Source organism: Colletotrichum lupini, chromosome 5, assembly GCF_023278565.1.
Source record: "Colletotrichum lupini chromosome 5, complete sequence".
Classification (NCBI taxonomy): Eukaryota; Fungi; Ascomycota; class Sordariomycetes; order Glomerellales; family Glomerellaceae; genus Colletotrichum; species Colletotrichum lupini.
In genome coordinates this window covers 702,745-721,167 of record NC_064678.1, presented here as the reverse complement: position 1 = coordinate 721,167, position 18,423 = coordinate 702,745, and the positions used below count along the sequence as shown (strand labels likewise).

The window sequence follows — 18,423 nt, the reverse complement described above, 5'->3', positions numbered from 1 at the left end:
TCCTCAGTTTCTTTGAAGCGCAAGCCACATCCTCCGGTTCATTTAACTTCAAGACACCATGTCTCAGTCTGAAAGAGAACTTACGAGTCCCCCTAAACCAGATTCTATCGTCTCCCGCTGGCTAGCCAGACTAGGAGCCGCTGTCACCGATCGCTTTTGGTAAACGGTCGGGTACTCTGATCGGATTCGAGTAAAGGGTCCAGACCATATCGGTGTCTAGATCTAACCAAGACGTATGAGGGGTTTACTGCAAGAGGCTGAAGGAGACGACGACGACGACGCTTTCATGCAAACTTTTTCTTGAGGCTCCACGGGACGACGGTCGAGTTGAGAGAAGGCTGAGAGAAAGAGGAAGAAAGAGGAAAACACGCTGCCACTCCCGCTGCCCAGCCGCCAACACCCTTCGTTTTGCCCCTCTGCCCCTGATCGCCCAAAACATCTGCATTCCAGATCATCTTGAGCCCCTCGTCAGTGGCTGGGTCACCACCTTCCGTGTCAAAGGTTGCTTGGTTGATGTGCTGAAGCTGGCAAAGCAGGCCCTCGTCGAATGTGAATGATCAGCACTCGCACAGCATGTCTCTGATATCATTGGCATGTCAGGGGCGCAGACATGCAAACTCTTCTTTACCTGTCGTGCAATGGCAGCAATGCTCGCTTGGCGATAAACTTTTAAGAATGAATAACCTTATCTTTCATTAACAACTCTTCTCGGCTTTCGCTGCAATGGGCTTGGATGGCAGGCCCCGTCCAGAATCAGCAGCCTTTTCAAGACCCATACATACGCGTTCCACCACGGCCGGGCAGGTCTGCCTCCTGCGTTTGGTTCGCGGCTCCGCGCTGTTACGACGACTTGGCTGTCTGCAGCAAGCTTAGGTCCTATGCAGCATTTGGCCTTTGAAAGACTCCGTGGCTCCGGGATGTGGGAGAGGCCACATCCGTCAGCAACGACGTCGGTATAGTCCGTCTTTGCAGACCGTGGGTGCTGCAGACAGCCAAGCCGTCGTGAGACGCGAAACTCAACGCTGCAAATGTAAAATCTAGGCCACCGGGGGGACTCGAGGGAGCGGGGGAGCTGAGCTTTCCATTTTCCCGGATTTTCCTCAGCTGTACCTTTCCTAACTTCTTCCATGTTTGGATCGTCCCACGTGGGTGCGCGCTGGAATGTTGGCGGAGCCATGGGGGAATTTCAAGCGCGCGCCGAACTCTCTTCGTCCGCCGAGAGCGAGGAGCAGTGAGCACGGACTGGACGGGGGAAGGGGAGGGGGCATTCGGACTCTCTGATCCGGCTCGTCCGGCCAAGCGGCGGCGGCGGCACCGGTCGGTTGATGGGGTGTGGTGGTGTGACACACGCAGGCAGACACCTAGCAACCGTGAATCAACATGGCGACGGACAACAACCGGCTTGTTTCGAGGGAGTACAGGCAGCTGTATATCCCAAAGAGTCATTGGTCGGGCGGTTGGAACGGCGTCACGGCGTTAGGCAACGCTCTTCAACAAGAAGTACGAGTTTGGTGACACCACACCTTTTGGGTCTTGATGATGCGCCTATCGCCGAACATGGAGACATGGAGACTCTTTGGGGATTTTGAACACATCCACAAGACTTCTAAGTGGCACAGAGCAACATTTACCAATCGTTTCTACGGGTCATGGGCCCAACATGGTCTAGCTTGCGTCTCTTCCCGGGTGATACCTCCGCTCGAATCGTTGGTTGGGCAGCCAAAGTTCTTTTTTGTCTTTATTTTAGTTTTATTTCTTAATTTTTCTCTCTTTTTCCCACACAGATTCCCCCCGAAAAGTGCCCCAAAAAGCTCTGACCGCTCACCGTCTGTTCTGTCTTCCCACATCAAAGTGTGACAGCCCGGGAAGTCCATGTCTCTGCCATGCCAGAGAAACACATCATAAACCAGGCAGCTATCAAACTCCAAAAAGGCAGCAGTTTAACAAGATGCATGTACCAACATGTGGGGGAAGTTTTTCGAGTCCAGACCGAGTGTCCACGGCCGGGCCTATCCGGGGCGAACAAGCGCACAGCGCAAGCGAGACGAGCGTGCGATACGGACAGGATAGGGGTTTGTTGTGAAATAAGGAATCCCGCTATAAGATGACCACCTGTCGTGATTTCAACAATTCGATAGCGGGGTAAAAATCTGCGTCCTGCGTCTTGCGTCCTTCAACCATCGTAATATACCACAACCCCGTCTTATCCTCGAACCAGCATCATGCGTGAAATTGTGAGTTGCGCGCACATGGCCGAGTACCTTACTTTGTAAAGTCCCTCTTGACAAACTAACGCTTCTGTGATCCACTCTAGATTCACCTCCAAACCGGCCAATGTGTACGTCTCCCCATGCCCCTGTCCAGCGCCCAACGCGTCACAACGCGCCTTTACTGATGATAAGTCTTTGTAGGGCAACCAAGTCGGAACGGCTTTCTGGTATGAATGTGCCAATCTCGACATTGAGATCAATGTGCAGAGGGCTTATTTGAACTTGTGGTTAATGTTCGCGACAACAGGCAAACCATTCACCCTGAGCATGGCTTGGATCAGGATGGACAGTGAGTTTTCCAGCTGCTCAGTCACCATGACGCAAATCTATGAGCATAGTATGCTGACTTTTCTATAGGTTCACTGGAACTGATGAGCAACAATCCGAGCGATTGAACGTCTACTTCACCGAGGTACTACCTTCATCTCACACGCGCCTCGTGATCTCATATGCGCCTCACCCCCTCTCATGATGTCTCTCAAAATTCTAACCGCAAACTCATGCAACGTAGGCCGGTAGACAAAAGTATGTCCCTCGCGCTGTCCTGGTCGATCTCGAGCCCGCCACGATGGAGGCAATCCGCTCCGGCCCGCTGGGCAACCTCTTCCGCCCGGACAACATGGTCAACGGCCAATCCGGCGCCGGTAACAACTGGGCAAAGGGCCACTACACCGAGGGCGCCGAGCTCGTCGACTCCGTCCTGGACGTCGTGCGCCGCGAGGCCGAGGCCTGCGACAGCCTTCAGGGTTTCCAAATCACCCACTCGCTCGGTGGCGGCACGGGATCCGGTATGGGCACTCTGCTCATTGCAAAGGTCCGCGAAGAATTCCCCGATCGTATGATGGCCACCTTCTCCGTCCTCCCGTCCGCCAAGGTCTCCGAGGTCGTCGTCGAGCCGTACAATGCTACCCTGTCGATTCACCAGCTCGTTGAAAACTCGGACGAGACGTTCTGTATCGACAACGAGGCGCTGTACGATATTTGCAGACGCACACTTAAGCAGGCTCACCCCTCGTACGGACACTTGAACCACCTTGTGTCGAGAGTCATGTCCGGCCTGACGACTGGTTTCCGCTTCCCCGGCCAGCTCAACGCCGATCTCCGCAAGTTGGCCGTCAACCTCGTGCCCTTCCCGAGATTGCACTTCTTCACCGTCGGATTCGCGCCCCTCACCTCCTCCGCGTCCTTCTCGAACCTTGGCGTCGCCGAGCTCACCCAGCAAATGTTCGACCCCAAGAACGTCATGTTGGCGTCCGACTTCAGAGACGGACGCTTCTTGACTTGCTCCACCATGTTGTAAGTTGCGCTCTCGTGCCCCCGTTTCTCGAGCTACGTCTAACCCCCTCAACAGCCGCGGAAAGGTGTCCATGAAGCAGGTCGAAGACCAAATTCACGCCATCAAGACCAAGAACTCCACCAACTTTGTTGAGTGGATTCCCAACAACATTCAAACTGCCCACTGCTCCGTCCCGCCCAAGGGTCTCGACGTCTCGTCCACGTTCATCGGCAACTCCACTGCGATTCAGAACAGTTTCCGCAGAGTTGGCGAGCAGTTCAGCGTCATGTTCCGCAGAAAGGCCTTCTTGCACTGGTACACTGGCGAGGGCATGGACGAGATGGAGTTCACAGAGGCCGAGTCCAACATGAACGACTTGGTGTCCGAGTACCAGCAGTACCAGGACGCGGGCATGGATGACGAGTATGCCGAGGAGTACGAGGATGAGGTTCCCGCCGAGGAGGAGTAGAGAGTTGCGGTCTCGTCATGGCAAGGTCATAATCACGTTGCCGATTATAGTTCCAATTGTATCCAGTCACTGAATGCTATTATCATTTAGCGCCACGATTCCCCTTCAAAGACATTAGACTACTAATTATACATGTAATTGTGTTGGTCAGCGTGCATAACAAATTTAGTTTGTAGCGTTGGATACGAACATTGATATAGTCTCGTACACAAGCACTTGATCACTGAGACTACCTAGACAATGCAGACTCGGTAGGTGCCGCCGTCCAACCCTGCAAACTCGTCAGGCCTTAGACTCTTCCCGCTTCGCCCGAAACCTGGATTAGGAACCAAAAAGTCCTCTTCCGTCACCTCGCTTCGCATGTTTTTCTCAAAGGCCTCAAGAGTATCTCCGAACATTCGAGACTCCCATAGCGCCGTAATGCCCAATAGCTGTGCCTCGGTAGCAATGACTTTCCTAACCGCTTCCAGTCGACACCTCAGGTGAATTCGCATCATTCCACCCGGAAGCCCTAGATCCTCATGGGTGTCGTTGCTCTCATATCTCAATTGTGGAAGTCTCCGCCAAAGCAGCCTATTTTCCTCCCCGGGTTTGCGCCATTCCCACTCCATATATGAACGGAAGGTACGCCATGCATTCTCCGCCTGGCATTTACCTTTCTTCATGTCGCTCGGCCGATATCCAAAATCAATCCCGAACTCAAACTCAAGGTAGTCTCCTATAACTTTTTGTCCACGCGCAGCGCAAACCTCGTTCTCTTGCAACCGTCCAAAACGTTCATGACCGGTCAGGATTGGTAAGATGTGGCCTACGGTTGTGTTTTCATTGCCGGGGAAAACCAGCGGGAAAATGTAGATGTTGTCATCGAGCCTCCACCTCGATCTCTCATCCACGTCGTACACTGATTTATCCAACTCGGCTTGAACATATAGTTTTTGCCGGGCTACATAAAAGTTCTCATGGATCTCCGTGAGATATCGATTGTTTGCAAACATTGGCGATGACGCAGGGCACAAACACAAGTATGAGATCCCCGTCACTAATCTGTACCTTCCGTCACCCGTTTTTCTTAGGACCATGTAAACAAGGCGTTTGAGCTTGGAACTGCTGAGACCCAATCCAGGATCCAGGGCGAAAAGCTCGTCGTCTTGTTCTAGCAACCTATCGAGTGGGTGCTGACTCCCAACCAAGAACCACTGGCCTGGGCCAAAGTGAATTCTGTACAGAGTCAGGTCGTCAAAGACCCCTCTGAGGGCCTCCGTGGGGGTTGAGCTGATAGATGCTAGTCTTGTCAGCCACATCGAGATGGATGCAGTGTCTGTGTCGACAGTAAAGTCCCGATCCCAAGCACGTATCAGGCAAAGGTCTCTTGTAGTACAGCGCGGGCGTCTCTTCAGTTCATCTGATCGTGTTTTATACGGAGGTTCTGCGTGTCGGCTCTTGCTTATGAACACAATTCCTCTGCTTCGAAAATAATCGTGCTTCAGAGCCGCGTGAGGACGAGAATGCTTAGACGTTCCTTTTCTATGTTTACGATCAGGTTTTCCCCGTTTGGTACCATCGTTATACGCCAGGTCGGGCAGCTCCACGAATGATTGTTCCCAAGACGTTTGGGTCTCCCAGGCAGGAAGCCAAGACGGATTCTTCTGCGCAGAATAGCCTTGGGCTGCCAACAAGAGCTGAGGTTTTCCCTCGTTGATAATGCAGTGCGCAACAAACCCAATAACCATCTGGCGGGCCGAGATAGCGTAATTGGGTTGCAGCAGATTGTTGTCACTTTCAAAGGACAGGAGGCCGAGAATACCGTATAGCTTGTCCCGAAAGTCTGAAGCATGCGACTTTGAGGTCAGTGCCATCATATCCCAGAGACCCAAGCCGCCGATATGTCCTTGAGCAACGTGCTCGAACCAAGGGGCTTCCGTTTTCTTCCAAGAAACCTTGCTCTTGTTTTCTGAGTCGTTTTCCGACTGTGTCAGCTTGCGAGCCGTTGTATGATCCGCTGCGAAGATCACATTCCCAATCGGAATGAGAACGCGCGGGGCGAGCACCAACTCTTGTATGACCCAAACCCGGCGGAAGTATCTCCTCTGCAATAGTTTCCAAATATCCCGGATAGAGCGGCTCTGTGAGAACGTTCCAACACAACTTGACGTTGTTCCAAGCTCGTGAAGCCATCGTCGCTCCGGCAAACCTTGCAGATCATTTGATACCAAATCATCGCCCATCCAAGCCCATACTTGCGAGCATCTGGAATAGATCTGGCCCATCTTGGCTACTTGCGTAGCTCTTTCCTCCGCATTATTCTGGTCGATACAGATTGCGTCGATCCAAATCAGCTTCAAGCCTCGAGATGGTCGCAGATATCTGAGCACGTCGCAACAGTTTTTGGTTTGAAAGACGATGTCCCAGTGATGACCAACGTAAATTGGATGACATCTATGGTGATGATTAGTGTGTTTGGACTCCGTCGAGATAGAACAGTTGCTCAACTACCGTTCGGAGTTGCCATTGTCATCGCCCCATGTGTATGACACGGCATCATAGTCAGAGAAGTGCGTATCCTTGTATGGCTCCAAGTCCACATGTATGGGATACGATTTGCCTTTGTCTCCGACCGCGTGGAGAACAGCAAGGCGGAATTCATCCGATGAAAGCGCAGTAACAGCACCATGACCCACGACAGCCGAATCAAAGGAGTGGCATGGAGCCGGCTGGGCATCTTGATCATTCTTGCTCTTATCGGCGGGTGGATGTATTACGTTTTCTCCAGAGGTGAATGTGACTGTAGGCGGCCAGCTGAGGTTGAGGCTCCCGTATTCTTCGTCCTTTGGTGCTACAAGTACAGGATCTGACCGGTTCGTCCTCTTGAGTCGGGCGTGAGCTGAGGTTAGACATTTCTCGCATCGAGGGATTTGATCGTCGCCGACTTGGATGATAGGTGACGTGCACCAGTCCGCATGCCAGCGGCTCATATTGATGGCAGTGGCAGCGATTTCCCGCAGACTTGGTGAATTGATGGAGGTGGTTGTTGAGAACAAGAATGAGATTAACGGAGGTTGGCAAATCGAGGAACCCATCCCGCTCCTTCTCTACATACGTGAGATTTGGGTCAAGTCTGCCTCGACGGGTGCAAAGCCAATAGAACTTGGGCATTGCGGCAGCCTGCGTTGGCGAAGCCTTCTTCTGCATCAACCAACCCAGCCACTCACAACCGGGCACGTAGGTTCTACCCACTCTTCTAGCATCAACTTGGAAGTCGTGATGGCAACCTGAGCAGGGGATCATCGCTGAGGTACGTCAGTTTTTCACATTTCGATTATAAGCTGTGAACTGGCAAACGCACATACGTGTATGAGATAAGATGCTTCGAGATTGAACGGATGTTCGAGCTGTTACCGTTACTATTACTGAACAGAAAAGGTGGTGAATAGATACATATTGATAGTTTTGACCATGCTGATCACGCAATTCGCCAGCATGGCCAAGTGGTAAGGCATCGCACTTGTAATGCGGGGATCCTGTGTTCGATCCACAGTGTTGGCACCAATATTACGTTTTACATTTTTGATCTACGTTGATATGTGCATAAAGTGCAGGTATATCTATCTTTGAAGCAGAATGTGTTCGAATGTCGTTGTTGGCGAATTTGTCTTCACTTTGTCTTCAAGGTTATGCACAGACTGCGTGGTTGGGGAAATATTGCGACATACTTTCTAGCTGTGGGGTCACAGCATATACCCAACTATAGTGAACATAGTGATGAGTTGCCATTACCGCTTGAAACAGGCACCGGCGAGTAATTTGTGGTCACGATGTATCGATTCGATGAGCGAAAGAAGTGTTAACGTTGAATATCAATCCTATGGGAAGTGTGCTCATCCGTTTTGCAAGACCCCATTTTCCCAGACTCATTCCTGATATCCGTACCTTTCATAACGCCAAAGCGGCCGTTAATCATCACTGTTTGATGATACATAGTACATATATGGTTTGCACACAACTGACCCAATTTAGTTGTGGGCATGTGTGTGAATGCCATCCTCCCGCTTGGTGACTGCGTACGTCTTCTCATTGGGGGCATCTACCTCGAGATCACCCCTGGCCCGGATCGGCGACATTTCATATAAACGCTTCGCGACGACGAAGCTACCAGCAGCCCAGATCCACACGAGAACACCAATCGAGCAGGTAAAGAAGAGGATCGGGACGAGGACGAGGAGTGCAATACCGATCCAGAAAAGGGAGAAAACGACAGCGGCACCGAGAGCAAAGGCGATGGTTGAGGCGGAGAAGGACACGAAGACGAGGATTGGGAGGAAGGAGAAGATGAATTGGCAAAGAATAAAAGCCTGTAATGAATTCGTTAGCAAAAAAGATGTCCGACATTAGGGAGGCGAGTATCATTGGGGGTCGCATACAAAGAGGAATGGCTGCTCCTGGGCAAAGTTGTAGGCATTGCCGTACGCTCTTTGTCTGGTGTCGGAGCTGACGACCCGATTGATCTGTCGCTGGCCGTAGGCATAAACGCCGGCGGCGTTCTCCTTGGCCGAGGTCTTGATGTCGTTGTAGTCGCTGTGCGATGCCATGGTGGGCAATTGCTCTAGGAATTTTGTGGTAGCGGACGGACGACGTTCGTTGATCGTAAATGGGCGTCAGGGGTGTTGAAGATGGAGGGATAGCCGATCGTGACTTCGGAGGAGGTTCGTCGGGGCAGCCTCCTTTTTCTTCAATCTGCAGTTCGACGCCTCTTCTTAGCTTCCCAGGGATGGACGGGAGGCTGCAATTCGAGAGGGGTCGGTCGAATGATTGGAGTGGGCGCTCGCAGGGAGACACGGGAGAGACACTGGCGCAGCTCAACGATTATGCGACGGAATACTTGGTACAAGTGAGGTAGCTCGGGAACGGCAAGCGGTAGGCCCGTGAGTGTGACGGACGAGTGACGGAGGCACTTGAGTCTGGATGGATGCAAGAAGCTAAGAGGCTACAGCCAGCGATGGACAATTGGATTTGCAGCTGATGCTGACATTGACACTTCTGACGTCGTCTCTCTGTGGCATTTGACAGAGAAGGGAGCGGGAGGAAAGGTAAAGGTACAAACAGCTCCAAGCTGACCTCACCACCCTCAGGAAAGGACGGCAAGTCGCGTTCCGCCGGGGCGCGTCATGCAGGTCGTAATTTAGCACTGCGTGCCTGCGTTCAGCTGGTCCCTGGGCTCTTGAGAAGTACCTGCCCCGCAGAGGGAGGAGGAGGAAAATGGTGCAAAAGCCACATATCACAGCATCAGCCACATCTACCCTGATGGATGAAGCTAGCTATTCGGTACGTTCTCACTGCTCCCCCCCCCCCCCGGGGGAAGAAGGAGCTTGGGCCACCCATCGCGAAAGTATGTACCTGTGCGCAGATCTGTACGAAACGGAAGGACCTTTCTCTCCGTCCGTTCTTTGCCGTTTCGAAAGTCATGGTCACGTGCTGTTTCGGCCGGTACGGAACAGCGGGGCAACTACCCAGCTAGAGGGCCACCTGCCAGCAGTTCTAATTTCCAGGAGAGCAGGAGCCAGGAGCAACTCGGGAAGGTTGCCGGTCTCCAAGTCCCTGCTCGACAGCCTCGACTCTCGCGACCTTTTCATCTGTGACATCTGCAAGGTTTTTAATCTGTCAAGAAAATCTGTTAGGCTGTCAACTCCATCATTCTTCTATTTTAAGCCCCGCCCTCGCATTATCTTGATTGCATCTGTGATATTCGTCATCGACGCACTCCAGATCAGATCCCATCAACCGTGTTGCGCATCTGCGAGTGCATGGGTCCCGGTCCATTAGCCGCACCGTGTAGGGCCCTGGGCCGCGGGACTCTCTCACACTTGGAACTGGGCTGGCAGTTGGCGTTGGTTTAGTTGCGTCCTGCAGCCCGGCAGTGTGAAAAGCGGCGCCACCGAGCTGGGGATCAGACAATAGTCCATCTTCGGACTGCATCTCTTTTGTCCAAGCGTCAAAACAGCCTTTGAGACATCTCATCACAGTCCCCGGGAACATAGGAGGAAGAGAGGAAGAAAGGATCAAACTCTTCTTACTTATCAGTTAAACGGTAACTCCCCGGCGGTGCTCGTCATCCTGAAAGGTGTACGAATACTCCGTACTCGTACTCCATCCGTATGGAGACCGAGTCAAATGCCATGAACGGCGCGCCGGAAAGGAAAGGGTCCACCACCTCGCTCAAGGACGAAGTGACGGCTCTGGAGAACGGCGCCGAACGGTCAAAGATGGGCACCGCGATCCGCGGAACACGCATAGGTCACAAGAAGTCGAGAAATGGGTGCCAGCAGTGCAAGAAACGGCGTGTCAAGGTCAGTCCAGTTCCCTATAGTAAGGGCTCTGTTCTCTGCAGCAAGCCACGCCAAGCCATCCTCTTATGGAGACTGGAGACTGGTGAGGTTCATAGTGACTTCAATCGGTAACTAACAAACATCCAGTGTGATGAGAGTCGGCCATGTCGCAATTGTGTACGGCACGATGTCAAGTGCAGCCTTGTCCTGACGCCATTCGCACCTCAGCTTCCTGCCGTGACCGAGTCGCCAAAACCAACTCAAGATACCGCGAGTACAGCAACACCAGGTAGTATCGGGGACGCCTCGACGACCAGTCGCCCGGCCAGCCGCCGCGAGAGACCATCGCCTCAATTGTCTTCCTTGAAAGACAAAGTCGCCGCCATCCAGGGGCTGTTGTCAGAGTTTACGGCTGAAGTAGATGCCCTCAACCAAAACGGTCATGATAACTACTCCAGCCCGGCCAATGGCTCAAGTCATGGAGACTCGGGAGACTCTCAGAGTATTTCACAAGCTGACTGGCTCACCGACATGCAACTCGTCCATCACTTTACCTCCAACACAGCTCATACTCTTTCTGAGAATCCAGACTTTGTACACTTGTGGACTACGACTGTTCCTCAAATTGCCTTCGCCAACGTAAGAATTCCCCTTTATCCATCTTTACACTCCCACTAAGCCATTCAGGACTTCCTTCTCCACGGCATCCTCGCCGTCTCAGCTATACATAGAGCGCACATCAATCCCGAGAAAAGGGACGAGTATGCCAACTTATCAGCACGCCATCAGAACATCGCTCTGAGCCAATTCTCGCCAGGACTGAGCGAGATTGGCGAGAACAACGCAGACGCCTACGTACTCCACGCAATATGCATCTTTCTGCTCAACACCTACTCCATCGCGAACCCCCACGGGCCCATCACATCCAAGGACGTCGCCCAGTCCTTCATTTTACTACAAGGTCGGTGCTTCGCCCATCTCACGTCTCCGCCCATGCTGACCCGTCGCAGGCATCAAGAGCATTCTCACCCTCCCCTTTGCCCACCGATACATCTCCAACGGCCCGTTGGCCCGCTGGCTCTACCAAGGCGGCGTCGAGCCCGCCGTCGGAGGCAACTTTGCCTCGAAAATCGACGATCTCCTCACTCTCACGCGAAGCATGGCCCCTTCAGATGATACAACAACCTGCCAATCCGCGCTCGAGGGCCTCAAAATCACCTTTGCCGCAGTTTCTGCTCCGCAGCATAGGTCCGGTCTCGTCTGGCGCTGGGCTGTCTCCCTCCCCCAGCCCTTCCTCGAGCTGATGATCCAGAACCATCCCATGGCCCTCGTCATACTCATGCACTACGCGGCACTGGTGCACGCATTTGAGCGGAATATGTGGTACCTCGTCGGCTGGGGCAATAATGTGGCATCGGCTTTAGACCAGGCTATCCAGGAACCATGGAGGGAGTGGATCCAGTGGCCTCTGAGGTGTATTCGAGAGGGTGTTGATATTCGGCAGGTTGAGCCGTTCAAGCCGGTTCCGATTGAGAGCGTCCCGAGGACGCAGCCTCCCACTGCTGCCAATTTCAAGCTGGACCTTTTCAGGTTGGGCGAGCCACCAGCATGACGCGCTCGAGGATTCGATTCAGATTAGACTTCTCTGGGAGATTGATCAGTCGTCTATCGGAATGGTACGAACCGATTCTCTGAGAGAAAAGCGGTCCACTCGCAGGAGGCCCCTTTCAGAGACTGTATCTACAAACCATCACCCAATGACGCAGCGTGAGATTCTGGGAATGCAACTACCCCACGCCGGCTCAAGTCGGGCAGGAATACGCTTCGGTCGCCTGCACAGCATAGGCACACGCCGAGCTTCGGCTGTGGCCCAGCTGTGTTCCGGCAAGAATGATGTGGCCGCCTGGGTGTCCGCGAGATAACATGGCCTGGTTCGGACTGAGAGGTCGACCTGGTCAGAGTACCAGCTGCATATGCGGCACCACGCAGTAAAGGATTCGTTGATTCATATAATGGGCCATTTACAGCCATCGAGCGATGCAACGCGCAACGCTCGAGGCGCCAAAGAATTCATCAGTATGATGGCATTGTAAAGAGGGAGGTATAGAGGGAGCCTGGAAAGCATGGGCAACCTAGGCCAGCATATCGCCAACAAGAGAGAGCTGGGCAAATGAGGAAACATATATCAACCGTGTGGACCTACAAAAACTGTGTCAACGGAAGTATCATCTGGCAGTACGTACATATGACACCAATTAAGATATCGGGCTCGGCCCATCAATTCACATCCATCAACTTTACATGCAGTATTAAATTACGCCATCAATGGGCCCCATACGCAACGGCATGTCCCATGTTCATGTTGAGGACCTTTGCGACTGGCTCTGACTTGGTTCTTGGTGTGTTAGTACCGAAAGATCAGGAATGGGGTGGGATGCCACCGCGGCGCAGCAACAACGCAAAAAGTGCTAAAAATGAGTTCAATTGAGTAGCAACTTGAAACCCATACGAAAGAAGGCCAAAAAGTAGAAAATAATTGTCCCTAGCAAGGCTCGAACTTGCGACCTTTGGATAACCCCTAGATGATCTAGAGTCATATGTATTGGATATGAGACCAACGCTCTACCGACTGAGCCATAGAGACTGATTGATGGACAGCGGAGGGCAGCTAGGGCTTTACATAGGTATCGTAGTGGAGTCAGCGTGCAGCCTCTGCGCCATCCCGCGCCCCCCCACAGCCCCCGCGCCCCACCTCGCTCTTCCGCCGCGTTTCGGCCTCCCGCCGTTAACTTCGGCCACCTCGAATCGCCGCGAGGACTTGAAAGTTCCACCGAACCGCGCGCCTCTCGTCTTACCATTACCAGAAACTCGACCAACGTAGAATAAGACCATCTTGGATCTCTTAGCCAAGCTTCCCATTGAGACCTAATTATCAAGCAGTTTCCCAAGACCGCGAGGACACTTGCGCGTTCTGACAGTAACACACCAGTAGACGCTGCCAAACTCTCCGTCTCACTCTTGCTGCGCCTCCACTATGTTTTGGTTCTCTTCCTGCCGAGATGGTGCGAGCTGTAGTAAGGCACCGCATTCCATCTCATCTAGAGTCCATCTCTGAGAGGTTTGAGGGGCTGGACTGGTAGAACCAGTCACATGAAACGAATTACACGAACCCAAGCTTTCTCCCTCCTTGGTAACTATACTGCGTGAGAAGTAGTCTTGGATATGGGATGATTAATGACCCCGCGTTCTCATCCTGCCCTTCACAATGCCGATCTGTGGCTTGCTATGTTCTCTACGACTACGCATCCTATCCGTCTTGTCCTCCCTTCACTCCGTGCCCAAGTTCCTCCGCCTCCGAGTGATCCCTATCCTGGCCTTAACCTACCTACACTTCTTGCCCGTAGACATCTCTCGCCCAGCCGGACGCCCAGACGCCAAGAAGCATGAACCATCACCAAGCACTCACCACCTCCTCTTCCAACGGACAAACTCCCATTGGCCCGTCGGTCTCATTCTCTCCTCTACTCACCACCACCCCTGGTCATCGTCTCACCTCTCGCCGTCTTGGAATCCTTCCTCGCGAGGCGAGACCTCCTTCTCGGCCCCTCCCCTTTGCGTCTATCACACGTTTCTCGTCGGCAGACTTGGCGAGAGCTCAGAGCTACGCGAGAGTGCGGTGTCATCCCGGCTTCCGACCTGGAGGTTGTTGGTCCGGTTGAGGGGCGATCCCTGACGACGCCTCCTGCTCGTCCACGCCTCAAGTGAGGTGTGTTGATGAGACGAAGAATGTATATATCATGCTCATGAGCACCGTCAAGTTGAGACTGTTTCCTATTCTCTCTATCAAACACAGCAGACAAGCAAACACTTGTAGTAGATCAGAGCTTGCAGAACAATACCCAGCACACCCGATATCACGATATCGACTTACACCACCACCCACCAACACCATCATGACACTCGCCACAGACTCCAAGCCCTCCCAGGCTCCCTCCCAAACCCACGAAGCCGAAGCGGACACCCACTCCCTCCACTCAACCCCCTCCTCCTCCTCAGCCCGCTCAACAACCTCCCGCCGCCTCACCCTAACCCGCACCCTCTCCTCCCTCCACCGAACCCGCACCAACAGCACCACGGCCACCGAAAGGGCTCCTCCCGCCGTAAAACCCCCCAACAAGGGCTTCGGCGCAAACCTCCACAAGATAACGACAACAGCCGGCATCCCCTTCAACAAAGCCGCAAACCTCGTCGGCGCAGAAGGCTGGTTCCCGCAAACCATGCCCCGCGAGTGCGCAAAAGCAGCACGCATCCTCCACGCCTTCACAGACCTCGGCCCCGAACCCCCCAAGGCCCAGGGTCCCCTCCACCCGCTCGGCATCACCCGCCGCTCCATGGTCACCATCCCCCACCAGGTCCTCGCCCACTGCGCCGGCCTCGCCATCTTCAACACCCTCCGCGCGGGGGCGTACATGGGTTCCCTCGCCGCCGGCTCCGGTATCGTCGTCGCGCGCAGACCGGACGGGACGTGGTCCCCCCCTTCGTCGTTTGTCGTGTCCACCCTCGGCGCGGGCTTCATGTTCGGCCTCGACATATACGACTGCGTCCTCGTCCTCAACACCGCAGCCCAAGTCGCAGCCTTCACGCACCCGCGCGTCTCCCTAGGCACAGAAGCCTCCGTGGCAATCGGGCCCGTCGGCACAGGCGGCGCAGTGGAAGCCGCGGTGTCAAAGACGGCGAGGCCAATGTACAGCTACATGAAGTCCCGCGGCCTCTGGGCGGGCGTGCAGATCGACGGGACAATCATCCTCGCGAGACAAGACTGCAACGGCGTGGCCTACGCGGACCGCCGCATCTCGGCCAAGAAGATTCTGCAGACGCAGGCCGAGTGGCCCGAGGGGTCGATGCCGCTTTGGCAGACACTAATGGCGCTGGAGGGGCGGTATACGATGGATCCTGCTATTGCGAGGGAGGTGGCGATGATGGGGCCGCCGGGGGATACTACGCCGCCGCCGCCGCCGATGGAGGATGATGTGCCTGCGCCGGCGTATACGCCTTCCATTGCGTCGCAGTTGAATTTGAACACTTATGGTGGTGGAGAGGAGGGGATCACGAACGCGCCCAAGGATGTTGAAGAGGAGCCTGTCTTGGATGAAAAGGAGAGGCTTAGGCGGGCGGGATACTAAGCTGTGATTTGCAGTTTTTGTCCTCATAACGGTTTGTCTTTGTAACAGATGTCTCTAACGAATGCCCCTTGGCTTGAATGATCTATCTTAGATTGAGCATCATTTCTTTTAAATTTGGGATTACGGATTATGGCGCGCAACATTAGACTATCACATTAATTTCCTATAGCACGATATCAAGACAATATGAATTCCCGTTTAAAGTTCTCATTTACAAACTTCCTCTCAACAACCCTAAATTCAGCGGGGAATCGAATTAGAATATGCTTCCGGTACCTCGCCTCATCGGCCAGGAACTTCCTTGGCACTCGCCAGCCGGACACGTCAGGGATGCTGTCCCTTCGGAGTAGAGGCTGTGAAGTCTAGACCTCACCTCACTCAATGCAAAAAAGAGCCTGGCCGAGGCTGTGAAGCTGCACAATCACACCTTGGGTTCAGAGTGACATGAAGAAAATTCCTCTGGACATCACGCTTTCGCTGACATTCAGATTGCCACTCTGTGAGCTGGCGGTCAATTTCACCGTCGAGACCCTGGCACCCTTCCGTTAGTATGCGGAGAGATATTGGCGTCTTACTAAGGGCCTCTGTTCGACCAAACCGCTTCATATCGGTAGATGGCGTTTCGTCTAGGTCGAATTAGGGTTGTTGTTCGATGCTTATGACATGTAGTTCGCCTGGGAGTCGAGAAGTCGTCGTTGGACAAGGAGATTAAACACTTTCTAATTACCGGTTGTTGCTTCACTGCATGTCACATGGTCATCATTTCACGCTGCAACATTATCAACCCATGTCATGTCGTTAATCAATGCCAAGTCAACGTCAAGTAACGTCAAGGCATGCCTTGCCATTATCTCTATCGTAGCCCCGTCTAGCCTTAGTCCCGTACCCTCGTCATACAAACTACAAGTACAAGCCCTCAGGCTCACTCTCCTGCTTGGTGCGAAGTACTCTCTCTCTGGCCGACCGGAAGTCTGCCATCTGGACGCGCATACGGCGTTCACGGAGAGCCAAGAGACCAGCCTCTGAGCAAATGGCCTTGATGTCGGCACCAGAAAGGTCGTCCTTTTGCGAGATGAACTCCTCCAGGTCGACATCGTCGTTGAGCGACATCTTGGATGTGTGAAGCGTAAAGATCTTGCGCTTGGTGTTCTGATCGGGGTTCTCAAAGAGAATCTTTCTGTCGATACGTCCGGGACGAATCAGGGCAGGGTCGAGAGTCTCGATCTTGTTGGTGGCCATGATGACCTTGACGTCACCGCGGTCGTCGAAACCGTCAAGCTGGTTGAGAAGTTCCAGCATGGTTCTCTGGACTTCGCGCTCACCACCAGACGTTGAGTCGTAACGTTTCGTGCCGATGGCATCGATTTCATCAATGAAGACAATCGAGGGAGCATTCTCGCCAGCAACCTAAACTTGTCAGTGACCATCGCATTGGCAAAAATAATCAAGACAAACGTACCTGGAACAACTGGCGGACAAGACGGGGACCGTCTCCGAGGTACTTCTGAATAAGTTCACTTCCCACTATACGCAGGAAAGTGGCAGACGTCTGGTTGGCGACAGCCTTGGCGAGCAGCGTCTTTCCGGTACCGGGAGCACCGTAGAGAATGACACCTTTCGGCGGCTTGATACCCATCTCCTCGTACAGCTCCGGATGCAGCAGAGGAAGCTCGACTGACTCTCTGACTTCCTGGATCTGCTGCTCCAAACCACCAATGTCGGCGTATGACTCCGTCGGAGCCTTGTCCAGCTTCATCACACTGACCAGGGGATCAGCATCGTCGGTCAGAACACCGACAATGCTGACGCTCTTGTGATGGAGAAGGACACTGGCGCCAGGTTCCAGCAAGTCCTTGTCGACGAAGCTCATGATGCTGACATAGTACTCGGGACCAGTCGTGCTACTGACAATCGCGTGGTCATCGTCAATCATCTCCTCCAGCGTGCCGACGCCCATGGGGCTGCCACGCATATCGTCGACACGACCGCGCTCGTCTGCCATGCGGTCGACATCACCCTCGGGGCCAACGGCAGCACCCTCCTTGACGGCCTTGGCCTTGCGAAGGCGCTCTTGGTTCTCGACGTATTCCTCTTCCAGGATCAAGTGATCGTGGATTCGCTGCATTCGTAGTAGGCGGAGTTTGCATCGACTGGTGGGGAAGACGGCGGGAAGCTTCGCAGCGGCGCTGGTGCCGGCCGCCTTTCTCTTCTTGCGACCGACTCTGGTGGTAGGGCGTGGGGGAGGCTCGTACTTGGGCTTCTCCTTCTGTATTGCCAGTCAGTCAGTATTCATCTTCTTCTTTATTGTTTCCAAACTCGATTAACATACCTTCTTATCCTTCTCGTCCTTTCCATCGCCTCCACCACCCATTCCTGACTGGTTTTGACCCTACGAAGCTGTTAGATTGTGACTGCCACGTTTCGGACAGTGATGCTCACCATCTTGTGCCACGGGGAGCTCCAAGAGCTCAGTGGAAGTGTGCAGACGGCTTTTCTGTGTTGATGAGAAGAGAAACGGGCGATCCTCTGATTCGGGGAGGTGTTGGGGTGTCGTCAATGAGCTTGTGATGATGATGGGTGTAGGTGGGTTCCGGAAATGGAGATGGAAGCGCAGGGGAGCAATGGAAGGCAAGGCTGCTGCTGCTTGCGTAGGTAATCAGTGCGTAGCAACACCGGGAGCCACTGCAGGCGGCAGGAAACGCGACGCTCAGCTTCCCTGGCACACTTGGGCCGGATGAGGAAAGGGCGATTATTCGGTCACGTGCCGTGTATCGAGTGATTACCTAAGACACGATGCTGAGTCAGTCTCCCCAACCAGATGGGACTGGATGGTCTCCTTCCAACCTTTTAGGATTGAAGCTGCCAGGAAATAACAGTTAAAGAGCAAGACTACAGACCTCGTCTT

The 18,423-nt window shown here is 53.6% G+C and overlaps 7 protein-coding genes and 2 non-coding genes across 9 annotated transcripts; 4 read left to right on the top strand and 5 right to left on the bottom strand.

The window, feature by feature from the left end:
* Positions 1-284: 284 nt before the first annotated feature.
* CLUP02_09641 (uncharacterized protein) lies at positions 285-1,129 on the bottom strand (the record flags this gene model as incomplete). The annotated part of the gene is made up of 2 exons (XM_049288619.1): positions 285-524; positions 812-1,129. The coding sequence occupies 2 exons, from the start codon at positions 1,127-1,129 to the stop codon at positions 285-287; spliced, it is 558 nt and encodes a 185-aa protein (XP_049145763.1).
* A 1,093-nt stretch (positions 1,130-2,222) lies between these two features.
* CLUP02_09640 (tubulin/FtsZ family protein) lies at positions 2,223-4,015 on the top strand (the record flags this gene model as incomplete). Its single annotated transcript, XM_049288618.1, has 7 exons — positions 2,223-2,234; positions 2,315-2,338; positions 2,412-2,437; positions 2,518-2,559; positions 2,628-2,682; positions 2,782-3,566; positions 3,622-4,015. The coding sequence occupies 7 exons, from the start codon at positions 2,223-2,225 to the stop codon at positions 4,013-4,015; spliced, it is 1,338 nt and encodes a 445-aa protein (XP_049145762.1).
* A 233-nt stretch (positions 4,016-4,248) lies between these two features.
* CLUP02_09639 (uncharacterized protein) lies at positions 4,249-6,987 on the bottom strand (the record flags this gene model as incomplete). The annotated part of the gene is made up of 4 exons (XM_049288617.1): positions 4,249-5,333; positions 5,574-6,138; positions 6,226-6,379; positions 6,509-6,987. The coding sequence occupies 4 exons, from the start codon at positions 6,985-6,987 to the stop codon at positions 4,249-4,251; spliced, it is 2,283 nt and encodes a 760-aa protein (XP_049145761.1).
* A 499-nt stretch (positions 6,988-7,486) lies between these two features.
* CLUP02_tRNA199 lies at positions 7,487-7,558 on the top strand. The gene has a single exon. It is a non-coding gene; the product is annotated as a tRNA-Thr (tRNA).
* A 467-nt stretch (positions 7,559-8,025) lies between these two features.
* On the bottom strand, positions 8,026-8,601 carry CLUP02_09638 (uncharacterized protein; the record flags this gene model as incomplete). Its single annotated transcript, XM_049288616.1, has 2 exons — positions 8,026-8,364; positions 8,434-8,601. 2 exons carry the CDS (start codon positions 8,599-8,601, stop codon positions 8,026-8,028), a joined length of 507 nt encoding a protein of 168 aa, XP_049145760.1.
* A 1,563-nt stretch (positions 8,602-10,164) lies between these two features.
* CLUP02_09637 (uncharacterized protein) lies at positions 10,165-11,947 on the top strand (the record flags this gene model as incomplete). The annotated part of the gene is made up of 4 exons (XM_049288615.1): positions 10,165-10,356; positions 10,483-10,974; positions 11,023-11,296; positions 11,346-11,947. The coding sequence occupies 4 exons, from the start codon at positions 10,165-10,167 to the stop codon at positions 11,945-11,947; spliced, it is 1,560 nt and encodes a 519-aa protein (XP_049145759.1).
* A 925-nt stretch (positions 11,948-12,872) lies between these two features.
* CLUP02_tRNA153 lies at positions 12,873-12,979 on the bottom strand. Its single transcript has one exon. It is a non-coding gene; the product is annotated as a tRNA-Met (tRNA).
* Positions 12,980-14,138: 1,159 nt separating this feature from the next.
* CLUP02_09636 (uncharacterized protein) lies at positions 14,139-15,518 on the top strand (the record flags this gene model as incomplete). The annotated part of the gene is made up of 1 exon (XM_049288614.1): positions 14,139-15,518. The coding sequence occupies one exon, from the start codon at positions 14,139-14,141 to the stop codon at positions 15,516-15,518; it is 1,380 nt and encodes a 459-aa protein (XP_049145758.1).
* Positions 15,519-16,418: 900 nt separating this feature from the next.
* CLUP02_09635 (26S proteasome subunit P45 family protein) lies at positions 16,419-17,960 on the bottom strand (the record flags this gene model as incomplete). Its single annotated transcript, XM_049288613.1, has 4 exons — positions 16,419-16,925; positions 16,978-17,784; positions 17,848-17,907; positions 17,958-17,960. 4 exons carry the CDS (start codon positions 17,958-17,960, stop codon positions 16,419-16,421), a joined length of 1,377 nt encoding a protein of 458 aa, XP_049145757.1.
* Between the last annotated feature and the right edge of the window lie 463 nt (positions 17,961-18,423).